The sequence below is a fragment of the Syngnathus typhle genome, linkage group LG2 (genome assembly GCF_033458585.1).
Source record: "Syngnathus typhle isolate RoL2023-S1 ecotype Sweden linkage group LG2, RoL_Styp_1.0, whole genome shotgun sequence".
Taxonomy (NCBI): domain Eukaryota; kingdom Metazoa; phylum Chordata; class Actinopteri; order Syngnathiformes; family Syngnathidae; genus Syngnathus; species Syngnathus typhle.
Window position 1 is genome coordinate 10,466,542 of NC_083739.1, and position 26,011 is coordinate 10,492,552.

Consider the following 26,011-nt stretch of genomic DNA (forward strand, 5'->3'; position numbering starts at 1 on the left):
TCTGGAGGAATTATGTTTTGTATTTAGAACAACACAGTACAGAAACAGCTGGGACGAACAGCTTTAGTGGCGTTTATACCGAAACCCGTGATCTCCCTGGGAATCATAGTTCTCATGGTGAGGCAGCGAGGGCCAATCCGGCTGATACGTCGTCGTACTGTACACAAAGGCCTCAGTGACACTCCCCGCCACAGACCTCTCCTCATCGTCGGGCTGCCCCAGCCATTCCTTCACCTTCAGCATCACCGGCGTTCGCTGATACATTGTGGGAATATGTTCAAAATCATCCAGGTACTGTAGCAAGGCCTCATCCACTCTATAGAGCTCGCCATGAACCCTGTGACCTTGACCTGGGAGGTTGAGGAGGAAAAGAATGTTGTATTCACCAGCGATCACTAGGGGGAATCTCTCAGTTGTGACGACAGAGGCAAGCAACTGCGCAGCTCCAACGCTCTTGTCCAGCATGCGGAAGTGGTTTGGTTGCCCCCTCTTCAGAGTGCCATAGATGAACATTTGAGCCATGGCTAAAATGATGACGATTACACAGATACCAATGTCATTCATCTTAACTGAGAATATTTATTCTATTTTGCAATTGTTCTCGGTATTTCAGACAGAGGTGGAAACTGTAGAAAAGTAGAATTTCAGGTGCTTGTATTTAAAAAAAAAAAAGAGTAGGAATGATGAAACGTTTGTACTTGAGTACATTTCATGTACTTTTTTTTAGTTTTGCTTAAGTACAAATGTTTAAAACCAAATATTTTTAAAAAATACTGTCACTGTCGTAATACTCCAGCGCCTGAAAAGTAATCTACATCAAATAAACCACATAAGCAACACCTACGCGTGGTCAAGAATGTGAAACGTGAACGTCTATTTTTGTTTTCGCACAACTCGCTTCATAGCGAAACGGAAGTACCTGAAATGAGGGATCAGCTGGAACCATGTGAGTCTTGCCAGAGTGTAGACCTGAATTCAGAATTAGAACTGTGACCTCATTTGGAGCTCCTCTCTTGAACCGAGGCTTTAACCATAGAAATAAAATATAACACCGCCTTTAGCGCTGGCTCGTACATCAACTCCTCCGCCATGTTGTGTGTGTCAAAATTAAGCGGATTTCGTGAAATGAAAACTGAAAATGACTTGTCATCTTTTCGCCATTGTAACATCTTTGCGCTAACTCGAAACCCTAACTCGTTTAAACCCCCCACTTTGAAACCCTAACTATTGTTTAAAACCCTACTTTCAAACCCCAGCCCTGGTTTGAAACCATCATTTGAAACCCCAGTTTATAGCCCCACTTTGAAATCCTAACCCTAGTTAAAAACCCTACTTTGGGGAGGGCAGTTGCAGACGGTGACGGTAAAGGTATACATTTGTATGAAACATTTGGCATAGTTCCATCAACTTCCATGCCACCGAGATGCTGAACGGCGCTGCCAAACACCTTTCTTAATTTGAGCGTGAGGATTTCAAACTAGGGTTAGGGTTTCAAAATAGGGTTTTAAACTAGGGTTAGGGTTTCAAACTAGGGTTAGGGATTCAAACTAGGGTTTTAAACTAGAGTTGGGGTTTCAAATTAGGGTTTTAAACGAGAGTTAGGGTTTGCAAAGGATGGGAGCCACACGCATCCACATTTTCTTTTTAATTGGCAATTGATTAAAAGGTATCCAAAAAATCGTGAATAACGAAGGACAGGTTCCATGGGGACGATCAAATAAAACGAATGGTAACGTTGTTTATCGGCACTACGTTTTATGGCGTGTGAACCTTATTATCCGCCCTGACGCTCTCACGTCGGCACTCGCCAGACTATCTACCAAGCGCTCCAGTATACATTGCCATAGCCAATAAGCGCCCGGTAATGCGTACCGTGTTGTGTTAGCTCCTGGCTGGGCCAAGCAGCTACGAGCGAGCCTAAGCAGCTAGTATGGCGGAGGAGAGCAGTTTCCCCGAGTTGGAGGGGCTAGAAAAACAATTGGAGTCACTGATAAGCTCTCATTCAAGTGACGACTTGCATGGAGACAGCAAAACGTACTGTTCGGAATTTTGTAAGGTAGGTCGCCGTAACCCGCTTTGCTGACATATTTGTAGTCGAAGGTGTTAGCATGTATGTTGGCTGACTCCCCTCCCCCAGAACTGAATCGCTAGCTTTAGCTGCTATGATTGTGAGAATTTGCATGTAAAACGAGTAGATTCCATTTAAAAACACAGACGTGGTTTTGTAACCCAATATCGAAGTAATACCATTAGAAAAATAGAGGGAAACGTTCATTCAAGTGTTATTCTGGCTATGTTTGTTTTTTAGCTATCCTGCTAAATATTACGCCTGAGCAACCGATCACGAAATTACAAACAAACTCAGTCAAATGTTTGCTGGGCTCCGGAATTGGCATTAGGAAGTGGTTTGCAATCGGTGACAGATTTACTGCACCCTCAGACATGACACATTTCAAACACTTATCAATTAGCCAAAGTTTGTAATCTGTCCTCATATATATAGATTGAAATATAGTTATTTCCAACGTTTATTGAAACACCATTAATATGTCATTAACAGAATTCAATAAAATAAACTGTCATTTTATTGTCTCCCCAAACCATTCAAAAAAAGAAGAAAATGTAGAGAACATATCAGTATTGTTTGGAGTATTATTTAGCGGAGTGTGTTTTAATTGACGTTTACAGCAAACTATATGATATGATGTACACAAGAAGCACATGAAATGAATACATAAAACAGAAATATGCACAAAATAATACATGCAACATACACCTTTCTATGAGTCATTTTGACCAGTATGATGGCACCTGGATCATAGATGTTGTAATGACAATGTGCATGACATCACCCACTGCCAGTCGAGATTGAAAGTAAACAAGCCACAGCGGTCCGCCAACAGATATTCCTGCTCCATGCAGTCGTCTAACCCACTTCACTGTGCTTTTTAGCGCCGACTCTCATGGCCTTCTCAAACGACACATCTATTTTATCATTCACAATGGTCGTTCTGTTAGACTGCGCAAAAACCAAAAAGAGACTATGGACCCATTCCTGGATGATGGGGAGAGGGCAGTATGGACTGCCTATTATCCAAAAAGAATTTGTTTAATGAACTCCATGTTTGCTCATCAGCTATTAGCTTTGCAATTAGCAAACATAGCAATTCAAAGCCTCTCATGTACTTATTTTTATTTGCAACGTTGGAACGCCCCAAAGTTTAAAATGGCTTACTTAAACCAGGATCCCACTCTACATTGTAATCAAACGTTAGAATCAAATCCAAGGTTTCATAATCCACGATGATAAACATTTAAACCTCATGAGCGGGTTCATTTCTTATTCAGATCGGTTTAACTTATGGACATCCACTTTTTTAAACTTTAAGACACTGTAATGACACAAAAAGACCACCAGATGGTAATAACATAATAAGGTTTGGTTGACCGGGTAACTTAAGTATGTCTCTCAATGTTATCCTCTCATGAAAAGTGTTTCTCCTCTTGTCCGCTTGAAGCAAACTGAAAATACTCCCTCCAGCATACAAACACGGCCAACATGCGCGGCGTGCCGTGATATTTCATATTTGGTCTGCGTTGGCGGTTTACACATACAAGAAAGAGTGGCTGTGAAATGGGTGGTACTTGACCCATTTCGGGACGATCCTGATGATCTTTCATGGCAGATTGGGGTGCCACAGCACTCGGGTTGCAAATTGGTGGACCAAATCATAATGGATTTAAATCAATTTTCACGGTATGTCCACGCAGCTGGTGGAAGAGTACGCCTCACGCTGTCGGACGCCGCTCCCTCGGCTCAGGATCCTCGAGACAGCCCTGTGCCACTTCACTCGGGCCTCATCCTTCTTCACATCAAGCTGGGATCACGTGCTTCACACACTCAGTAGTTTGGCCTTGTAAGTATGAGCAGGTCATATTTTCATACACTAGATGGACTGAGTTCACATTTAAGATGGAATGTAAATGCTTGCATGAAAAAAAAAGGGATTCCATTCAAAAATCCAAATGGAGACCTGCAGTGTCCATGACCAGGGTCGAAGGCCATTTTTCCTTATTTGGTTGAATGGGTTTTGCAAAGGTTCAGCCGTATTTGATGTTAGTGATAGCTCTATATCTGGGTTCATTTAAAGTGTAGAAATTCTTAATGAAATTTTTCTTGACCCGTCTTAGTTTTCTTCCTTTTATCTTCACACAGGAGTGTTTTTGAGTTGCTGCTTTTCTTTAATGAGCAAGATTTCCACGAAGAGCCGTTGAAACACTTCTCTATTAAATTTCAGGTGAATAGTCTTGACTGTATTTTTTTTTCAACAATTCAACAACTGCAATTTTACACCATTCAAATAGCCACTTCCATTATTTGCTGTAGACTGAGAACATTTTGGTTTGACTTCAAGTGATATATTTTCCATTATTTTCTACCATTTCACATGGAAACAGTTTTTGCGAATAAACGATGATAGGACCAGATACTATGTTTTAACCAAATAGAATGCCACAAATACATGTTTTTGTTACAAGTGCTGTGGCCAATTAATACTGTCGTCATAGTTTGCCCCAAATGTCAATGTACTGGCATCTCTAAATCATGTTCAACTGTTAATGAAGAATGCAAAAATGACTAATTAGGCTGACAGGCAGTCGACAGAGACGCTCTCATATGAACTTATTCCATAGTACCGTCTCCTCTCTTTTTCGTATTCACAAAATAGCAAGAAATGGAAACAGGGATACGTCGCATGTTCATATTTACTAAATTGGCTTAAAAAAATTGAAGTGTCTGTATGGAAACTTCACGGTTATTGTAACTCTCTACATTGTCATAAACAGAATATTAACCTGTCTTGTCTTTTTTTTTTGGTATCATTTCAGGAATGTCATGTTGCCCTTTTAAAGCATCAGAATGTTCACTTACTTCAGGTTGAGCCTTTGCTTCGTTCAGGAGGCGCTTGGGCCAGTTCAACATTGAAGGCAATACTCAGCGAATCCAGTTTACCTCAAAATGAAGGTAGGTGGTATTTGTTGTCAAGTTCTTTTCCTCATGTTCATTGAATTGTTTTGCTGATACAATGTGTACTCTGCAAATACTGTGCATTGTGTTTCTCACTTAATCAAATACATTTGTACTCACTCAGAATACAAACAAAAAAACCTGTTCAAAAGTATTGCCGTTAATGTGCTAATTAGAGTGTATATCCATTTAACTGGGAAAGCATTCTGTGTTTTCTCAGCGGACAGGTTCCTCAGCTCTGAGTTGCCAGTGTTCTTGGAGCTTCGGGTGCGCTACCTTCTATCCTGTGAGCGTGTCCGTGAGGCTTTAGCCCTGGCTAAGTGTTGTATTCGTCATCCGATGGCAGGGAAACACATGTTCTTCCTCCAGGTCTACCTCACATGGCTTTACAAGACGCAATACAATCAGCTGCTTAAAGAGGTTGGTGCAAAGGAGGCAGCCACTTGAACATTAATGGCCGTATCTCTCTCTCTCTCTCTCTCTCTCTCTCTCTCTCTCTCTGGCTGTAATTGAATGATGCTCTGTTTTAGCCCCAACCTGAACTGTTTCTTCCAGGTTGCTGACCTCACTGGTAAAGATGCAGTGCACATCATCTGCAGTTTAGAGTATGAAGAAACCGATGAACTGCTGTTAGCTCTCTGCCAGGTGTTCCTCTCACAACAACTCTGCAGGGGAGACATGTACTATATATGGTGGGTGAATATCCATTGAATTCAAATTCATTTTTAATGCTATAAATGGTGTATAAATGTCCCACCCTTGTGCCCCTGTGCAGGGAACTTGTTTTTGTGTGGAGCAAACTTCACAAACGGCTGAATACTTCCAAGCAAGCTTTGCTGGAAGAAAGCCGTCGGCTAATGCGGTCTGCTGCCAACGTCAGCTCTGTCTTCCCATTTGTCAGAGTTGTTATTGAAGAGGTGAGAATACGACTCATCAAAATCAATTGTCTATTTATCTAAATCACAAATTGTCTCATGCAACTGATTATTACTGTTTCTGTCTTGTTAGCTCGGTGCAGACGGGGTCCAATTTTGTGTGGAGCTTTGTGCAGATGCCTTGAAATCTTGTGTCCCATGTGACATTAACACCAAGTCGCTGATCTATAAAACTATTGCTGGCCTGCTGCCCAACGATTTGGAAGTGTGTCGGGCCTGTGCGCTGCTTGTCTTCTTCTTGGAACGCAGCGTTGGGGCCTACAAGATGGTGTATTTCCTGTATATGATTCCAGACCAGGACTACCATGCCGAGCACAGTCCCATCAAGAATCAAACGCGATTTGAAACGCTGCAGGTAAAGCACTATCTTCATCTACAGTATTTATTAGTAATGTTATTATGGCGATGATTCTTTGCTGACGTTAGAAAGGGCTATAATCAGCCAATATAATTGGCCGGCCCATTAATTGGTCAGGCCCTACTATTTATATCCGTTTAATACAATAATGTGTCAATGTATGATTCTTTTGTTTGTGTGTTTTTTCATTGGCAGATTTTGAAGAAGGACCTTTATTTTGATCCAGAGTTTTGGAACCTCATTGCTTTGCGGACCAATTGTTTGAAACTGATGAGCGAGAGGGTGGTTGACGCTTCACTCGACGAACTCATGGAGGAATCGTGGGTCCCAAACTACTGTGCCAAAGACCTTCCCTTTGTGTGTAGTACATCAACAGCAAATGCTGATAATGGAACAGCAAAAAGGCCTTGTCATAATGATGGCAGTCACAAAGAAATTAGCTCTGAGGAGACACCCAAGAAACTCAAGGTGGTCCAAGGCAAAACAGGACTGAATGACAGCAATGCCGTGAAAAAAAAGGCTCCTGATAACGGAACAGCAAAAAATCCTAACGATGGGAGGCATAAAGAAATTAGCTCTGCGGAGTCACCCAAGAAACTCAAGTTGGTGCAAGGCAAAACAAGACTGAATGATAGTGACGCTGTGAAAAAAAAGGTTAACCACAGGTCACGTTTCACAAAGGAAGCATCATCGCAACCTTTGCGGCGCTCATTTTGGCAGCTTGACAGGGTACATGACATTGGGTCTGGGCAGCTAAGACGAGCTACTCGACTATCTGCAAAAGATCCTCCAAAGCGAAGGATTCAAAAACCCAAATGGCTCCTGGAAGATTCTGCTAATCTACAAGAGTCAAAGCTTAGGAAACGCAGTTTGAGAAACCAAAGAGTGCATCAGTCGTCTGCCCTAAAGAGGTCTGAAAATGGTCGGCCCAAGAACAGCACACAAGCCAAGGCGTCGGAAAACTCTTGCACAAAGCATGAGACAGCAGATGCTCTTGAACCAGCTTCTACTCCACAAATAATTTTGGAGCTGTCGCTACCAGACAATGAGCTGCTGGGAACCTTCGCCGAAGACGGCAACAAATTGAAAGGATGCCCTCCGATGCTCTTTTATAAGCCAACACTAAAGCTTCCTGACCCCTCCCATCCTGTGAAGGTGCTGCATGGAAAAGAGGTCATCCTTCGAGCAAGGGATGAAACTATGCTTGTGCAGCTCTTGCACTGTTACGCTCGCAGGCCTAAAGGAAAGGGTAAAGGGTCAAATATTCATGGATCTGTATCAACAATCACACGCTCTTCTGCGCATGGGAGTTCCCTCAAAGAACCACAGAGCATGCTTTGTGAGAAACCTAATGCTGAGACAAGGGTTGGTTTGACCTCGGAGGATGCGGTTACAACCGAACACCCAGAAACACCGAGCCCGGTTCGACAGTCGTTAGCAAAAGAGCCTTTAGAAAGCACAGAGATAAAGAAAATAGTTTATTCAGAAAAAATAATTGCATTAAAAGGAACAGAAAGTTGTATTTTAGGTCAAACTGCTCACTCTTCAAAAACAGACAAAGTCCATTCCACGGTTGCACCTGTAGAACCCAGTGATGAACGTTCTGTTGAAATGAAGGTGACTTTAGCTGCACAAAGCCGCGCAGTGGAGAAAGTCACACAACAGCCAACTACATCTTCCATTGACTTTTCACCAACCTTTGATACGCAAAGCAGAAAAATAGAAGGTACTGATTACACCCCGTCAATGTCCAACACATTACCTTCTCAAAGCTCTGACTCTACGTGTCACACGCCTCTCCAAGGTAGACAAGCTCTTGTATACACAAATGAACAAAATCCAAAGCCACTCAGCCCTCATTCTGAAAATGGCAAAACATGCATTGACAAGGCCAAAGACATCACGGAGGATGCACAAAACGAACATTCTAACCATATGGATGACATTTCAGCCTTAGCAACAGAGACTCAGTTTTCTCCAGTTGAACTTCTCCCAGACTTGGAGAATTGCAAACCACCTACAGACGCTAACTCCAAGAAATCGGTGCCCCAAAATGAAAGCAATTTTGCGAATACAGTGCCAGAACCATCCACCACTGGTAATACGCAAGGATATAATCATGAAACGCCAGCCGAATATGACGACTATGAGGATGACTTTGAGGATGATGAGTCAATAGAAACAGAGGAATCCAAGTTGGAGTACTGTTGTACTTTTTGTCACAAAGAATTTAAGGGCAGACGCGTAGTAATGCATGCTATGTTCCACTTCCGTAAGGATGAGTGTATGTTTTGTGGGACCACTTTTAAAGATGACCTCCTGGCAATGATGCACTTGTCTGATCACATTGAGAAGCTCAAAAGAAGCAGGGAGGTAGCCAGTAGCAAAGCTCAACAAACCTGTGAGTCAGAAACCAAAGATTTCTCCCAACCCAAGACCTCTGCCAAAGCTAATGTTCCCAACAGCCTGTCTGGTCATTACCATAGTAGGAAGCTGAGGAACTCCTCTGTCTGCAATAAATCTCTTAGTCATCCAGAAGCAGACTTTCGATTAGAATCGAGAAATTTGCGATCAAAGGCAGTCGATAGTCAATTTGTACAGAAAAACGAGACGAATGAGTGCATTGACGGCAAATCTCCTGAGAGCAAGATAAATGGACTTTTTGACAAGAATAAATTTGACCAAATGAAACATAGCAACTCAAAAGCTGAAGACAACCAGGCAACTCCAACACACGATACTGAAGACAAAGCAGACCACCGCGAGTTGACTCATGCAATGGCCAACTCTTGTGATTCCTTTGCATCTTCGGTTCAGAAGAGGAAATGCGTTGAAGGTTTAAAGAATAATGTCATTAAGGACGGGAAGAAGCCTATTCAGGAGAAAAGGGTAGAGCCCAAAGCGAAAATTAACTGTCCAGCAGATGGATGCACTTGGTCTACAGACCTTTCTAAAAACCGTGTTGCTCTTCTCTACCATGCTCTCGAGCATCACTACGGTGACATCAAACCTTTAGAAATGTCATTGAAAGTTGCAAACAACAAGTGCAGTATTTGCAAGAGGGTTCTATGGAGTTTTGAACATTTTCAGCATCATGTGGAAAGACACCGCCTCAGTCCTCGCCATCCTTGCCTTCATCTGGGTTGCACTGCCAGGTTCAAAACTGGAAACGAAATGAGCCGACACGCAAGAAAACACAGTCCACTGCAGGCAGTGTGCTGCTTGCCTGGTTGTTCTAAACTATTTATTTGTCTCTGGGCACTGAACCTTCATGAAAAAGAGCACTATGCTTCCAAACCCATCAAGCCAGTTAAGACTGTGGACCTGCAGATAGACCTTAAACCTAACTGCATGCAGGTAAAAGCTACGGAAGGGACTTTGAGCCAGTCCACTCGTGTATTAAGGCGGCATGCATCTCGAGATGCGACGGCGAAATCTGCCAGTGTTCCTCCTCCCATGGCGAAAGGAGAGCTAAAAAACAGAAGTGAATCCAAGCATTCTAATGTTTTGAAGAATCTCTCCAACAAGGACACCACCGCACAGTCCAGTAATCATAGTTTGAATCTGAGGTTAAGAAAAGGTCAAACATCAGAGCCTCGGGAATTACCCCTTTTCAGACGTCGGCTCAAACTGAGGCATAAATTCAAGAAAAAGCAGGTTCATGTCAACCAAACTGGAATGTTCCCTAAAACAAGAGGCCGTCCACGAAAGGCAAACAAAGCAGCACGTGACGAAAACACGACGACGGGACAAAACGGTCAAAGTCCAAAGAGTGAAACCCCAGACGGTCCTGAGACGCCAACATCTCCAACGGTTAGTAGCAAGTTAGAAATGAACGAAAAGCAAGAGGAAGTCAATGACGACGACAAGATTCTACACCAGAATTCAAATTCCCAACAAACAGTGAGCAGTTGTGTTGAACAAAAGATTTCTTTGCACAGGGGCTCCCCTCTAACTGCAGCATCTCGGAGTTCAGTTGTCCATGCGCTCAAATTAAGAGTTCTTAATTTGAGGAAGCGCTGTGCTTCAAAGGGCAGAGAGTCTTTGGAAGCCAGTAGGGCAAAGAAGGAAAGGCTTACACTTAGAAAAAGTCCCCGCAGACGGTCTAGCCTGCAGGCAGCTTCAAGGAAGCCTGCAGCGTCAACTCATGTAGCCCGGAGGTCTGGGGAGGAAAAGGGAGAGAAAAGGCATTCTTCCAAAAGTAGCCCCGCTGATCTTATTCCTGCTTCCACTAAGGTGAACGTGAAGAAAACGCGACCTAAAAAGAAAAAAACAGGAAAGATGCTTCAGATTGGTGACAAAAAAGTCGGCGGGACGATCTGCCCCAGTTTGGAAAAAAAGTCAAATGAAGAACATCATAATGTGACAAGTGATGGCTCCAGTTCTACCACGTCCGATTGGAATAAAAAATCAAACGAAGAACCTTCAGAGGCGACGAGAAGTGGCTCCACTTCTACCGTGTCCAATTTGGAGAGAACGTCCAAGGAAGAACTTTCAGACGTGACAAGTGAAGTCTCCAGGGAGGAACCTTCAAATGTGATGAGCGATGGCTCTGGTTCCACCATGTCCAATTTGGAGAGAAAGTCAGTGGAAGAACCTTCAGCTGTGACTAGTGCCAGTCCCACCACGCAAATGTCCATAAAAGAACCTTCCAATGTGACGTGTGATGGCTCCACGTCTATCACGTCCAATTTAGAGAGCAAGTCACAGGAAGAACCTTCTCATGTGTCAAGTGATGTCTCCATTTCCACCATGCCAAATTTAGAGAGCCAGTCAACGGAAGAACCTTCTCATGTGGCAAGTGATGTCTCCATTTCCACCATGCCCAATTTAGAGAGCGAGACAACGGAAGAACCATCTTCAACCACGTCAACAGTTCAAGCAGAACCTTCTTCAAAAAAGGATGTGCATGTTCAGAGAAACAAAGGATCCAAGGCAAGTAAAGAAGGTGAAGTAAAGAGTGGCAGGAAAAGACCCCATCCAGACCAACGTATTGCTAAAATAGCAACCGAGTCGAAAACTCAAGCTTCAATCGGCAGTGAAGTGAAGGTGGGAGAAGCGGACAATTGTGCCAGTGAGCAGCTAAACGTAAACAAAACGCCCGAGTCTGTCAAAGACAAGCGTGGTCAAGCGAAGTCCAAGTTAGCAAAAGAGCACGATGGATCCACATTGTGCATGGACACTCTGGCCGAGTACGGCAAGAAGCACATGCGTGCGCCTCCCACGGCCTACCTCGACGAGAAGTTCACCACCATGCCCAAAAAAAGGAAGGACGCGGCATCCGACATCTACACCTCGCTGGAGGAGGCTCCTGTCACCGTCGCGCCGCAGAGACATCGGTGTGCCAATTGCTTCACGACGTTCAACAGTGCAGAAGAGCTGCAGAGCCACCATCGTTTACAGCACTGTACCAACCTCTTTGGCTTTGACTCTGATGACGAAGGTGAGTCGAACGATTGGTGCTATATTGTGGGATCAGCTTAGAAGACAAATGTTGCTCAATCAATAACCTTTTTTTTTTACTATACAAAATGAATCGTTAATGTTGCCGAAGCAAGAATCGAACTAGTTTCTCTCAACTCACCCTTGCGCCAAGAGATGCTCTTCCTCCTTCCACTGGCCCCACCCACCAATTAACTCATCCAATCACACAAGTCACAGATGCCTCCAAGGTCTCACTGACACTAAGATCTCATCAAACTCTTGCAACAATACATGTAATACAACTGTAGATTTTCTTTTACTAAAAAGCATTTATTAGATACTCTATTGAGTAGTTATTGTGCTATGGTTCCAACAATCTGCAAGACCATGAAGGTGTCTGAAGGTGATGAATGAGTCCGGGGTTGGGGCCTGTGCAATCAAGCCTGACGCGGAGCGCTAGTGACTCGCGTACGAGTTGTTGACTGGAAAAAAAATCAATGATCAATTTACGACTAGTCCACAATGAGTCACCTTGTTGTCGACTATGTAACTAAATGATCATTGCGGGGATCATTTTTCTACACAAATTAATGTTACTGTAAAACAGAAGTAAGGAAAAGTCTAAAGTGTCCAAAGTTTGGGATTATTTCGCCCCTCAAAACAGAAGAAAGGTCTATGGCTGTGTGTTAGACTGACCTATGTTTTTGTGTTTAAAGACACCCCCCCCCCCAAAAAAAAGATCCAGTTCCATTAATCTGAGCAATAGTAAAATCATCCTGTTTTCACAATCACTCCGCCTAGTTCAAATGACACGCTATTTTTCCATCGAAGAAGTACCTATGACGTCTTCGCGGAATGTTGAGTTTCTCTCTGCTATTGTGGCTAATCGGAACTTAAAAGCAGTCTCTTGTATTCTTCACGTTGCAGGGAATTGTTGAACTACCTGACTTGAATCTAAGTGAGCGGACCTTGTGGATGCAGAAGTGACTGGCCGGTGGAACTTGTATGGGACTGTGGGGTGTATGTATCAAAGTCCACCAGACCACTTCAAGACTTAATAATGTATGCTGTACAGACCAAAAGCGCCATAATGGCGATATTTGTTAATGAAGGCCGGTGGCTAGTCGATGAGTTAAAGGCCTGCAGAAGCCCAGTCAGTTTTGCTGAACCGTTTGTACTGAACTGCCTGCCCTGGATCCACCTTTTCTTGTTTCGCCAGAGTCGACCGCAACCGACACACGGACAGAACTGCCGCAAGGATACTCTTTCTCCATCAGTAAGCCATAAGAAAGAAAAAGAAAACCCAGATGCTTTGTTTGCATTTTGCACTCTTGTCATAATCTACAAGGTCATACTTTTAACATTGGACAATGAAATGAATTTCCAATTTCCTACTCTTGATCTTTTCTTGGTGCTGCCACTAGGGGTCAGCTTGCACTCATAGTTCTGAAGTCTGCAGCATTTCTTACCCTAACCAAGTTATTTTTTGCAGGTTTGCTTCATTGCATTGACTATTTCACAAATATTGCATCTTTGTCATTGAACTGTATCTGCTATATACATTGCCTAGGCTTCAACGAATTGCAGAACCACAGTTTTAACTTTGCAGCAGGTTCTATTTATTTTATTTTTTTTATATTGTACATATTAGAGTTTCAATTGCTTATGTCAGGGTTTGCTGGAGCGCAGTTTATATTTGTTTGGGGGAAAGAATAAAACGTATTTCACATTATTGATTCTATTTCTATTACAGCAGGCTGTCAGTATGTTTCCAGCAAATTTCTTGTGGCCTTTTTTAAATTCTCTTTAGTAGAAGTAAATGTTGATTCAAATACGCCTGCACCACCAAGTGTTGCCCGAGGCTCACCTAAATTACTTGTCTCTGCAGGTCTGTTTGTGTTGTATAGTTACACAAATATTAGCATGGGAAGGTTTTCATTATTTCAATTAATTTTAATGTTTTAAATATAATAAACAATGTCCAGACATTTGTCAGTAGATCATTTAATTGAAAGTGAGGGGGGGGGGGATACTTCAGAAAGGAATATGAAACATTTCAGACTTTCTTTTTCTAAAATATTAGGATTCATTCTTTTAGCACTGTTGGTAGCATCACCAATCAAAACACGGACTTTGGCAGAGTGATTTTCTTGAATACAGTATTTCACAACTACAGAGGACTTTCGTTTTAAATACAAAAAAAAAAAATTAAATATTTACATTTTAATATTGCCTAGGATCATTTAAATTACAAGTAAAAAGCTGTAGATCAGCCCTACAGCAGGAGCCGTATTACCTTTCTGAAGTGAATAACGAAGAAAAAACAGGGTTTACAAGATGGACAGTGTGTGCCCTCTGGTAGGAATGCAAACGTTTCGTTGGGGGGAAGCATTTCGGTGTCATGTTCATACTGCTGTGACATCTCCGCAAGGCCCATAGCTTCCACCTCACAGCCTGCAGCAAAGTTGCCTTGAGCTTATTTCATCTTTAGTCTACTCTGTCATTATCTTCTTCCACTTTCCATCTCAACAAAAGTGTCGACGCACTTGCGCCAGCGTGTTGCAGCAGGTACCAAAGCTGGCTCAAACGGATTGGTCCGATCTGGCCTTTTGACATTTCTCCAGGTGCGATTGGACAAGAGCCCACCCGTACACCGACACATGTGAGTCACATATATCCCATTTCCTCTTCAGTTACTGCATCCGCCCGTGGGACCAAGCATTTTTAGCGCCTTGAATCATACTTCTTAAGTCTGTTGTAATCCAATAAGTGTTCATTTGTTGTTCTGCTCCACCCCTTGGTCTCTTCTGTGGTGTCAGGCCACAAGTTTCCCAAGGTTTAAACGGCGTCCTCGGCTGGCATCTTGTCTTTTCTACTCTGTGACCGGCTAATTCCACGCAGGCTTCATATAGTTGGGGATGCACTGGCAGACTTGGTGGCTGTAGTAAAAGCCAGACAGGCAGGCACGTTTGGGGGTCCTGCAGGGTAACCTGTAGCAACTTGGGAATAGTGGAAAAAGGGAAAACCTTTTATTAGTCCCAACTTGGGTGGGAAATTGTTAAAAAGCATGTGTTTGATTTTCATGGACAATTCAAAGTGTAATATTACAAACTGTAAAGTTTACATGGCAACTAAAGGCAATTTAATGGAAAGGTATTAGATTCACGCATTTCACTGATTGACATTTGACTGTTCGAACATTTTTCCCCCCGACTCTGAATCCAATAATACACATTGAACTGCCCAAAATATGTTGACCCATCTCTGACATTTCATTTGGGAACAGATTCGTACTAGGATCCCTAAGGAGGACGCTTTATGTTGACAATTATTTTGCTGTACACACATTTATTTACAATTCAGTCAATTATTTCCTTCTTTTTGGGGTTATATATATATATCCAAATAGTTCAAGAGATACAACAACAAATGGAGTTCCAAAGTTGAATAAATCAGACACTGATGGCACCGCACTGTTTTTTCCCATGCAAAAATGCTTTGCATGGGGGAGGGCGCACTTGGCTGAAAAAATATTTCACAGGGGGTAGTAGGATACATCACTGAAAAAAGGCTGTGAACCTCTGACTTGGGGAATATTCCACATTTTTCAAAGGGGGTGATGTGTTCAGGTCTCTAAAGCGTGAATTTAAACTTGTATTTCTTGACATTTTAAATGATTGTTTAGTTGAGGGATAATGAAAAAAATTCTAAAGAGTTTATATTTTATAATATATGCTTTGCTTTCAAAGTAGTCAGTATGTTTCAATTGTATTGAATATGCAATTGGGTCAATTACAGGATACCTAATACATAAAATATATATTTTACAGTTCATTTCTTTAACCCGTTTATTTAAAAATCAATCAAAACCTCTCAGTTGGGATAACCCAAGGTATGACCCTGTTTGTAATAAATTGGCTTGATTTTGTCAAGATGATGCAACATTAGCCAACTACGTTTCAGTTTCCCGTTAAGAGCCAATATTAAAATTACTGGTTGATTCACATAAATTCCTGCCAGTCAACCTCCAAAAAAAATTCCTAGGATTTTGCAACCCTCATCCCATGCATAACAAAAAGTACAAGCTGATGTTTTTGTGGCAAATCCATGTTGATGCGCTCCTTTCTTCCCGCACAAAATGCCTGAGAACATCCACTGTGACAAATCACCCGCACATCTGAACTTTCCCTCATGGCTCAGCTCCCGTCTCCTTGTATGTTTTTCTTTTTGTCCTGTCACTCCATCCATCTCTGTGGCTGCCCGGCGGCCTGATGGTTGCTGTGCTCTGCTCACTGTCAGCAAGCTCAGGCCTCTCGGGTCAGAGGCCTCTTGCGTGCGAGCTGTGGGAACCGCACCACACGCTCGCAGCTAAGAACGCGGTTGGGTGCCGGGGAACGTCTCTTGTCCATAAAAGGAAGCATCCAAACAAAAGTCAATGGAGAAGCTTTCGAGTCACCAATGTTTGACGCTCATTTAGATTTTGCTTCTCTTCTGAGTGCCTCCTATTTACATGTTTATTAAGGAAGAAATGATTGAGAGCAGCACAATCATGTTTAGTGACGAGGTGAATCAAAAGGGGCGGTTCACAACACAAGTGGTCTCGGGGTTTGTTACTTATGCAGGGATGAGGATGACAGTTGAGGAACAAAACCCGATGCGGGTGAGGAGAGTGTCACATCTTTATGCCCATAAAATGGTGATCGCTTTGAAATATTCAGAAATAGCAGTGCGCTAAATGGAGATGTCATATTATGAATTTTGGTGGCGTACCTTTCAAATATTAGCCGTGTTATGCTTTTATTTTTTATAAACACACACACATGAAGTGTTTTAGACTGTTCCTGAATTAGTGACAGGTTGCAAAAGTACTCGAATGCTTCACACAAGTAGTACAGATACTGGTATTACACTTCTGTAAAGTATAAATGGACTTTTACTGTTTTTGATGGAATTCTGATAACTTGGCAGAACAAAATAAACCTCTGAAAATAGTTTCTCTCAAACAGCTTAATAAGTCCTCATACTGAGGAAAATTGTTGGCTCGACTTCCACGCTATCATAACATGTTCCCATCGCTTTGCTAACATTGTGAGCGGAGTAATGAAAACAATGCTAAATGAGCTAATAACTGGAAAAAAGAAATACCCTGTATATGTTTTCAGTTTATACTGAGAATTTTGAGGCAAGTCTTTTCTTTTTATTATTAGCTTTGAAGCATTCTTTGGGCCGACAACACCAAACTCTTAAATAAGTCAATGGAAGAGGGGATATCTTGCATCTCTGATTGATTTCAATGCTCCTCGTTCACTTTTCTCCCTTTTTCTCCCCGTCTTGCTAGAACCCAAGATGTCGTCAATCATCATGGTCATGGTTGACTAGCTCACCGGAAATTAAAACTAAAAATGCAAGTAAACCAGCAGGTAAAAAGCAAATAGGGATGAAAAGGAAAGGAGCTACATTGACTATTCTTTTTTTCAGCTTACCTGCAGGTGTTAGGGTTGAACCTCTTGCCTTGCCGTAGACATGTCTGTGGACTTTCTCTGCACTGACACAAGCAGGTGTCGGGGTTGAGAGGTTGATTCCCGGGACACTGGGCGGCACACACGCAGCCGCACAGCTCCTCGTTCCAGCGCTGGCCGACGGGGCACCACTTGCCCTCATCCTGACCTTCGCATTGACATTCACCTACAGGAAACAATCTGCTTAGGTACTGTGCAAATCTCACCAATTCTATTTGTCTATTTGCAGTTCACTTGTTGCGAATTCACCTTTTTTTTGGTGCTTTTCTTTTAAACCCATCCCCAGCTATTAGCTGAAAAGTTGCCAGTTTTGGAAGGTTTTTTTGTGGCGGTCCTTTTGTAACACCCTAAAATGCCAGTAGATGGCAGCAAAGCCCCGGGTAATAGGAAATTAGAAATTGACGTCAAAGGAGTATGTTAAAGCGACGCATACCAACAAAAAACAAAAATTACTTAAGAGCAATTTTTTTCCCCATATATTTAAGCGCAGTGGTATTGCTCAAAGTGTATGTAATGTTACAGTGGCTTACCATAAAATATACTTTTGAGGAATCTCCCTTTTGATGAAGGCTTAGGCCTACTAAACTGCTGTACTACATATTTACTGTAATTCATATAATGTTGGTTATGATGGCAATACTTGTAGGGCCAAGTATTTTTTCCTGCGGTACTTTGAGAACCACTGCCATAGGCAATTATACACAATTTTAGTGGGAGGATCAATTCTCCATGCTTTTGGAGACAGGGCTCTGTCCCCATTTTCTGTATCTGCATGCAAATCTTAAAACCCCCCTTACATGTGTTGTGGTCCAGTTTCCAGCCCGGACCGCAGCTGGCCTCGGTGAGCCCGTTTCGACAGACGCATTCGCAGCTGGGCTCCTTCAGAACCCTGTTGGGGCCGCAGAGAGCAAGCAGCCCTGAGTCCAAAGCCTCTGGAAGCCACAGAGATAACGAGAAGTTGTTGGAATAGCACCAGCGGTTAGTTGCAAAATCCAGCCCTTGTTAAGTAAATACAACCGAGTTGTTTCTTTTCAAAAGCACGAGAGACAACGATTTCACGGAGGATGCAATTTCTAATGGCACATGATGCAACATATTTCAAAAAGGCAGCATTGACACAAGGAGCTCAAGTTTATGTATCTTCTTAGAATTAGGAAATGTGCTTATAATTCGCTCTGAACTCATCTATTTCAGAGGAGATTTTCAAGACCCTGAGGATATTGTGTTCCATAACAAATTAGCACCAAAAGAAAGACCCTTCTCATATATGAAAGAAAAAAGACTTTTCTGGCCTTTGTCCATTCTTTAGTAGTCTGCTGTGAGTTGGATTCACCAAAAACACAGGTATCTGACCAATAAGTGGAGAAAAATAGCTTAATAGGGGAAATGGTTGGAATAGCACCCTTTTAAAAAAGAAAAAATGATTTTTTTGCTTTTGTTATACCTCTAGCTACAACCCCAAAAAACTGAGAAAGGGATTTGAATGCTAAAATAATAAATTATTTCATAAATTATTACAGATATACAACTAAGTTGAACACCTACTTTTACATGGCCTTTATTATTCACTCCATGGACTGTCTCAACTTTTCTCATGATCGTGACGCACCAAGTTTATAAAATGTGAGTTGCTTTGTCCGATTTCCAACATTGTACCGTTTCTTTCCCTCATAATCGACGTCTTCTCATAAGATCGGCTGGTCTCAAATCCAAAGCAATGCAATGTCACCATCTACAAGGATCTCTTAGTCATTACAGCGAGCTACAAACCTAAATTTCACAGACAAACTGGACGGGACAAACTGGATGGGACTCTCTACCCATTGAAACACTTGCTTGACAAATACAGTGTAAACCTCGGAGATGGTTGACAGTTGGATTCCAGATCCACCGAATATAAACATTCACGCCAGTTAAAGAGTTTGTAAAGTATCATAACAAATACATATGTAATGCACTGTACAATAGAATGTATACACAGGGGCATTTGACTCATCCATGTGAGAGCCTCCTTAACTTGGCAGCATAGTGAGTTCAGAGATCCTGGCTTTGAATCTTGGCTTGAAACTGTCTAGATTTCTAATGACCATCTCAAAGTAAAGAGGTTCACGATCAGAGAACAAAAAAAGGCTCTCACCTGTCTCTTTCTCAGAGTAGTTAATGGCATCTATGGGCACACACATGCAGTTGACGGGATCCCACAAGAACGCCGGAGCACAGGGGACCGAGGGAGGGGAACATCTACACAAACACAAACACACGCTTAAATATACGGGATGAGGAATGTCAAACTTGACTAGGCAGGGTTGTCAAAGCTTTTTTCCTAGAGAGTCCCAAATCCCATTTCTACACTCAGCTCCAAAGCCTTTATCGTTATCCTCCACACAAACTAGTCTAGCTAAACATTTTTATCTAGAAATGTACCCCGATTTTGTAAAGTTGATTAAATATAAAGACCCTCCTAATGTATTTGTATTGCAAACCACTTGGACACAGCACCATGACACACGCCTACTTTAATGTCACTCACAGGTGATCCATTGCGGCTCGTCTGATGATGGAGTGAAGTGGCCGCTTAGGGAGGCACTCGCACACCGTGTGATTGACAAAGGTTACCATGACAACGGAGCGCTCCATCCTGGGTGGCGATAGTTCCATCAGCTAGGAGGACACAGGAAGGTGAGAGTTTTATTTTGAGTCAGTGATTCCCAACCACAGTTATAGTGACAAGCTGCACAATGACTTCCAGGCGATGGCGAGAGGTGCCATGAACATGTGTATCCACTTGTTGCCAACAGAAGTGTCATTGATGATTCTTACTTCAGTATACAGTGGTACCTTAAAGGGGAAGTAAACCTCGAGATGGTTTACAACGGGTGTATTTTGCAGCTCAACGAATATTTCACAAAGGTAATATAAATCAGAATGCTGTGTTTAGACTAGTGAGGGCGAATACAACATATTATTGTAAAGAACATTTTTGGGTGTTGTATTCCTTTTTAATATTTAACGGAGACTCATCACGGAGGACAACTCACCGGATGGTAGTGTTTTGCATTCAAATCACAGTCAAGGTTAACGACATGCAATTTGAATTTACCGTTAATGAAGACATACGGTCAACAAAGTACATGTAACTTAAACACACAAACAATAATGATCATAAACCATATGATAGAAAAGATTTTGCATTGTTTGAAGGAACATGCCAACCCTACACCCATACCTATTAAGATCTAATTCGGTTGTTTTTTTTACTAGAGCAAGAGCTGCAGACATCAATTTATTTTATTTTTTTACAAAGCCGTTATCTAGGGCATCTAATCATATGGCAATGAACAAAAAAGTAGCACTAACGTCATGGACGCTAAAATCGAGGTGCTGATTAGTGGGTGAACTTGTGAACACAATATGCTATTTAATGTCATTTATAGATATCTGTCAGCATTTCTTCATTTCTGTGAATATTCAAAAGTTGAATGTTTGTAAGTTGAGGACAACCTGGATATAATTTGTGATTCCAGTCCTGGGACTTTTCTGACACTTCTCGTTATGCACCTTCGCTCCACAAAGTTTGGGAAATGATGCTTTCATCAGAGCGAGGCCTGCTGCGGGTGTGCTAATATTAAATATTCACCGTCTTGTTGACGAGCGCGTGACTCGTGTTGGTGCAGTAAAAGGCTTCGTTGGTGCAGCATCCACCGCAGCGATGCAGGGCCACGCAGCGGGGGAGGTAGAACTGACTGGTGGATTGTTGGTACTCTTTGGTAACCTCAATGCACACCTCCCGGGGTTGACACGAAGTGCGCTGGATCTCTTCTAGGATGACTGTTCACGTACGATTGCATTAGCCAGCGATTCAGTTCAAGTGACTTTGACAGCATTAAAGCACAACGCGGCGGCGTTTACCTCCGAGAGTACTGTCCACTTTGTAAAGCGGCTCTTCCCTCAGCTGCACCCAGCCATCGTCATGGTTCAAATGAACCGCCGGGCTCGCAGAGGAGCTGGGAAATGGGGAGGAAGAGGCGTGCCATGATTTCTTCCTCAGGCACTGCTGAAGCAGATTGTATTCAGGATAGAGAAGCCGCAGCAGCTGATCCACACTCTTGACGCTCTGTAAACTGACCTGGTCATCTGACAACACTGGAGCCTGGAAGCAAGACAAATACAACATTCTTATCATAGTTGTCGTTCTTACTTGAAGCTATCCATGGATGTGATACTAACAAGATAAGAATAATAATAGTGGACTTGTTTTGAAAGCCTGCACGTGGTGCACACTAAATTGCCCCACGGCTCCCTCCCCACTTCACACCAAAATTAAAAAAAAAAAAAAAAAACGGAACAGTTCATTTCTTTTTTTTTTTCCCCTTGGTCTTTGTGATTGGGACATGAGGTCATTGCTGTGGGACTGTGAGGTCATGACGGAGCAATGACTGGTCCAGTGCTCCGGGTGTGTCCTCTTCCCAGGAACATGGAATAATAATATTCATGGCTGTTTCATTACCCCAGCTGCAGCAGTATTCAATTACTTCAAAGCCCTTTTTCTTCTTCTTCTTCTTCTTCTTCTTCTCCTCAGGATAGCAAAATCAAGGGCAGCAAACTGAGTCCAAATCTTGCACCGTTATGGGAATCTGAACCTGAGATCTGCTCTCACTGCATTTCCTCACGAATAGACACATTTCTATTGTTAGGTCCAGTGTTTCCCAACCACTGTGTGAGAAATATTCAGCTGTGCAATATTAATGTTATCCAATATGAATCACAGAACGAATTGTAGATAGGATCTCCAAACCACTGGTCAGCCACTTGCTAATGGCGCATGCATGGCTAATTGGAGAATCTCGAGATTTCATGTTGCGTCGGTCTGATTGTGCTGCATCGGTACATATTTAGTTAATGTGTGTGCTGCTGTCCACTTTTGATAACAGTGACCCTCTACGGAAATACCAGCATATAGTTCAACCGGAGAACCTGGATTGTTCATTTTCACCAACATAAAATACACAGTCGAGTTGTGACACCTTGACTGTGATCGCCACTCAGCTGCTGCCAGAACAGCAGAGAGTCTTTAAACGTGACTTTGTTCTTATTGTCGCAATATTTATAGAGCTTGTCTAAGTTGATGCTTTTGGATTTGAATCACAATCACTTTTAGTAGTTTATTTCTTACACTGGCTAAAACCTTTTTAAAAAACTGTCACTTTAATTCAAAATATAAATACAATTTAAAAATATATAGACGTATTTATTTTTATTCAATTATTCCACTCTTCATATATATTTGTACTACATATATAGGACTTTATTTATATAGCACATTCACAAAGTCTTTTGTTGTAATATAACTCATTTTATTATAGAAGCTGGCCTGAGACTTGACCAGTGAGGGATATTCAATTGTCAAAGATCTCAGTTGCATTCAGAGTACATCTAAGCTATTATGACTATGAAATGTAGTCCGATCAACTTTGTAGCATTTGGCTGAATGTGAGCAGGGAGTAAGTACACTAGAGTCCTGTATATCACATGGCCTCCATCATGTTTGACCACATATTGCGTTATGCTTTAGATCGAATTACTTTCCTTCTCCATACTTTTGTATTTATAGTTTTGATACATGTTGAACATGAGTCACACAATCAAAGAATTTCACGACTGATTCAGTCAACTCCAGGAATATTAGTAAAAAATTGACAATAAAGTAGACTTTTGAAGAATTGTTCACTACAGCTTGATGTGAGCAAGTTCAGTTGAGTTCATAGCCACCATAAAGCACTCCTATCGGATTTTTGCTTGCAAGTCAAAGGAAAAGAATTGTCTGAACAACATCTCATATTTTCAAAAACTTCTTTCACTGCTATCTCAAGGCACCAAATTGTTAATACGGCCTCAACATTTTTTCCCAATCATTTTTATATGTAGATTTGTTGTCTTTCAGCACAGTGTTGGCCTCCTTTATTTGCAAAGAGATCTTCTTGGAGTTGATAACTCAGTCAGTTGCCCAATGCCAACCAGATATTTAACATAAACTCTGGACTTCTACTATCTGCTGCATTTGAAGTAACAAGGGGACAGACTGTAACTGGTCAATTCATCTAAGTCAAAGTCAACTGTGCAAATACATTTAAAGGCTAAAAATGTATTTACAGCAGTCACTTTTTTATCACCAGGGTTACGTTCCAGAACTCACTGCAATAGTTGAAAAGCCGTATCGACCGTATATTTAATATACAGTGAATAATTCAAGGCGGCTCGGTGGCGCACTTGGGTAGCACGTCCGCCTCACAGTTAGGAGGGTGCGGGTTCGATTCCACCTCCGGCCCTCCCTGTGTGGAGTTTCCATGTTCTCCCCGGGCCCGCGTGGGTTTTCTCCGGGCACTCCGGTTTCCTCCCACATCCCAAAAACATGCTTGGTAGGCCGATTGAGCACTCCAAATTGTCCCTAGGTGTGAGTGCGAGTGCAAATGGTTGTTTGTCTCTGTGTGCCCTGCGATTGGCTGGCAACCGGTTCAGGGTGTCCCCCGCCTACTGCCCGATGACGGCTGGGATAGGCTCCAGCACGCCCGCGACCCCAGTAGGGACTAAGCGGTACAGAAAATGGATGGATGAATAATTCAAATTGAAATAGATAAATCGACTTTGGTATTAAATCATGGTTCATTCGCCTTTATTTTGGCATTAGCCTAATGTATAAAACCAGACAGGCTTATTTATTGCTTGTGTTTGTAAAAAAGATAAATAAAAACATAGAAAGAGTAGCCTACCTGGAGGGAAAAATCACATATGAAATCACAATATTGGGGGCGGTGGGGGGTTCACAATCAGGTTATTTTCCCCGATTGTTCATCCCTCATCTGAAGTCTTTCATGTAATTCCAACTGGACAAGTCTTGGGCATCTGTGACATTGTTGCAAACTTGCAGCTGACTGCTATACCAAGAACTAGTCGCTTTGAGTGCAGCGGCGTGAAGACACATGACCGGAGATAGCCAATCGCAATTTGAGATTCACAAGCCTCAACATTAGATAGGGCAAAGGCGAAAGTAAAAAAAAAAAAAAAAAAAAAACTATAACTGTCAATATGAGATTTTGTGGCGATTTTTCAAAATGTGACTCACTCACATTGTGATCATCAAACTTTCCAACAGCAGCTGTAATCAAAATGACATTCTTTATATGAGTAATATAACACTAGTGACGTAAATGTTGTAATTAGATGACATATTGTCTCCAACCCTGATTAGAAGTAACGAGGAGATCCATGTTTGTAGCTCTCACCTGGGTTCCCGTGTCTCCTGCTGAGTAGTAGTCCATGTAGTCTTGTCCTGAGCACAGTTTGCTGACATTAAGAATCCATAGGAGGACAGCTGGTATCAACATAGTGAGGAGGAGAGAGTCGAGCTGAAGTGAAGGCAAGGACAGAGGAAGGTGATGAAGGAGGAAAAAAGGAGGTTTGTCACAGGGTGTCACAAGCTCTCAGGTGTCCTTTCGTCATTCTACCCGGGGACGAAGTTGCTCTTCCGGCGCAGGTTGTTCGATTCTGGGAAGCCAGCGGAATCGAGCATGATGAGGAAAGTAGCGAGGCTCCTTCAGTGGGCGTGTGACGTCTCGTCTCGCCGCATTCCCGCAGTTCACGTTCAGGTGGACGCCGGATGGGGAAGACGGGTTCTTTTTTTTTGGTTTGTTTTGGGGTTTTTTGTCTCTGTGTCCTCGCCGGCCTCGTCGCCCTTCACACTTGCACACCTTCTCGCCGCCTTTATCTCTATTTTTTTTTTCTTTGCTCCGCACGCAGCAGCTGCGCTCTTCCCACCGTCTGTCTTCTGCTCAGATTATCCGCTTCTTGCCCAAGGAACCTTCAGGGCAAAGCTCTTAAAAAAATAAAATAAAAAATCTGTCAGAAAAGCATTAGAGAGGGGGGAAACGGAGAGATTCGCAAATCTTTCAATAGAAATGGAGATGGTGACAAAGGACGACGTTGGTTTAAGACCTCGTGTGAGCGAGCAGAAGTGTAGATAGAGGAGCTGCAGGCAGACGTCCTGGTGGAGTAAATGAAAAAGAGTGGAAAGCTTGTTGCTTGTGGGCGGGGCCGAGTATCCGAAGGATGATTTATGCATTATAACTGCTAGCACGATTTCTTTTCTTTTTTCCCTAGAAATAACAGTCTTTCCTTTATGCCATCGCGCGCCTTCAAGAATATCTACATTTACTGTCAAGAGTATTTTTACCCCGCATTCTTTTTGAAGCTTTTTTTTTTTTTTTTTTACTCCATTCAGACTTATTTTCGTGCGCTCACATCAGTCGAGCAAATGGTGATAAATGCGGGCTCTTAAGTGCCTTTTTATTGGCTGCTAATAGTACTTGCTGTCTATTCGCGGTTTCTGCTTTCCATCATTCTGCTGCTGTTCTTCCTCCGAATAAAAAACGAAAGAAGAAAAAAAAAGTTGCCGTCAGACATTTTTCTTCCTTTGCTGCTTGTAGTATCCAAGGTCAAACATTGCATACTTTTACAAGTGCCCCAAGGCTTTTGGGGGCATGTGTGTCCCGGAGGAAACGTGAACACCATAAACCTGACTTTCGAAGTTATCTTTCGCTCCCGCCCTCCCAAGGTGAGGAAAGGCAAATACACGCAACGGGGACTGACGAGACTTCAAAAAGTCAAAAGACGAGAAACGGTGAGTCGCTCGAAGCTGTGAGAAAGAGGAGTGTCTGGGATCTGGCCCAAAAAAAAAAAAAAAAAAAAAAAC

General features: G+C 42.4%; 3 protein-coding genes across 9 annotated transcripts; 1 reads left to right on the forward strand and 2 right to left on the reverse strand.

Moving 5' to 3' along the window:
* LOC133150509 (gamma-glutamylaminecyclotransferase-like) lies at positions 1–1,080 on the reverse strand. Its single transcript, XM_061273083.1, has 2 exons — positions 920–1,080; positions 1–524 (listed from the first exon to the last, which is right to left on the reverse strand). Exon 2 carries the CDS (start codon positions 520–522, stop codon positions 64–66), a length of 459 nt encoding a protein of 152 aa, XP_061129067.1. The 5' UTR covers positions 523–524; positions 920–1,080; the 3' UTR covers positions 1–63.
* Positions 1,081–1,857: 777 nt separating this feature from the next.
* Positions 1,858–13,478, forward strand: LOC133150489 (uncharacterized). The gene is made up of 10 exons (XM_061273037.1): positions 1,858–2,056; positions 3,772–3,917; positions 4,217–4,298; positions 4,891–5,026; positions 5,250–5,449; positions 5,585–5,721; positions 5,805–5,946; positions 6,038–6,319; positions 6,518–11,765; positions 12,674–13,478. The coding sequence occupies exons 1-10, from the start codon at positions 1,931–1,933 to the stop codon at positions 12,682–12,684; spliced, it is 6,510 nt and encodes a 2,169-aa protein (XP_061129021.1). The 5' UTR covers positions 1,858–1,930; the 3' UTR covers positions 12,685–13,478.
* A 256-nt stretch (positions 13,479–13,734) lies between these two features.
* vegfc (vascular endothelial growth factor c) lies at positions 13,735–25,983 on the reverse strand. 7 transcript variants are annotated; one of them, XM_061273077.1, is made up of 10 exons: positions 24,768–25,980; positions 24,546–24,592; positions 21,392–21,415; positions 21,175–21,316; positions 20,903–21,093; positions 19,796–19,926; positions 19,403–19,506; positions 18,063–18,197; positions 17,230–17,431; positions 13,735–14,745 (listed from the first exon to the last, which is right to left on the reverse strand). In XM_061273077.1, exons 2-10 carry the CDS (start codon positions 24,579–24,581, stop codon positions 14,634–14,636), a joined length of 1,077 nt encoding a protein of 358 aa, XP_061129061.1. In that variant the 5' UTR covers positions 24,582–24,592; positions 24,768–25,980; the 3' UTR covers positions 13,735–14,633. The 7 variants fall into 7 exon arrangements, with proteins under 7 accessions (XP_061129061.1, XP_061129057.1, XP_061129058.1 ...); XM_061273073.1 differs by having other exon boundaries at positions 21,175–21,415; XM_061273074.1 differs by having other exon boundaries at positions 24,546–25,980.
* Positions 25,984–26,011: the final 28 nt, after the last annotated feature.

Excerpts from the sequence above, each read along its gene's own strand:
- LOC133150509 (XM_061273083.1), bottom strand. The coding sequence starts at position 522 with ATGGCTCAAATGTTCATCTATGGCACTCTGAAGAGGGGGCAACCAAAC.
- LOC133150489 (XM_061273037.1), top strand. The coding sequence starts at position 1,931 with ATGGCGGAGGAGAGCAGTTTCCCCGAGTTGGAGGGGCTAGAAAAACAA. Across the intron at positions 4,299-4,890 it reads ACTTCTCTATTAAATTTCAG|GAATGTCATGTTGCCCTTTT; the intron begins GTGAATAGTCTT and ends GTATCATTTCAG. Across the intron at positions 5,947-6,037 it reads TCAGAGTTGTTATTGAAGAG|CTCGGTGCAGACGGGGTCCA; the intron begins GTGAGAATACGA and ends CTGTCTTGTTAG.
- vegfc (XM_061273072.1), bottom strand. The coding sequence starts at position 24,647 with ATGTTGATACCAGCTGTCCTCCTATGGATTCTTAATGTCAGCAAACTG. Across the intron at positions 21,094-21,174 it reads AGTGGACAGTACTCTCGGAG|TCATCCTAGAAGAGATCCAG; the intron begins GTAAACGCCGCC and ends GTACGTGAACAG. Across the intron at positions 17,432-18,062 it reads GAAACTGGACCACAACACAT|GTGAATGTCAATGCGAAGGT; the intron begins GTAAGGGGGGTT and ends TGTTTCCTGTAG.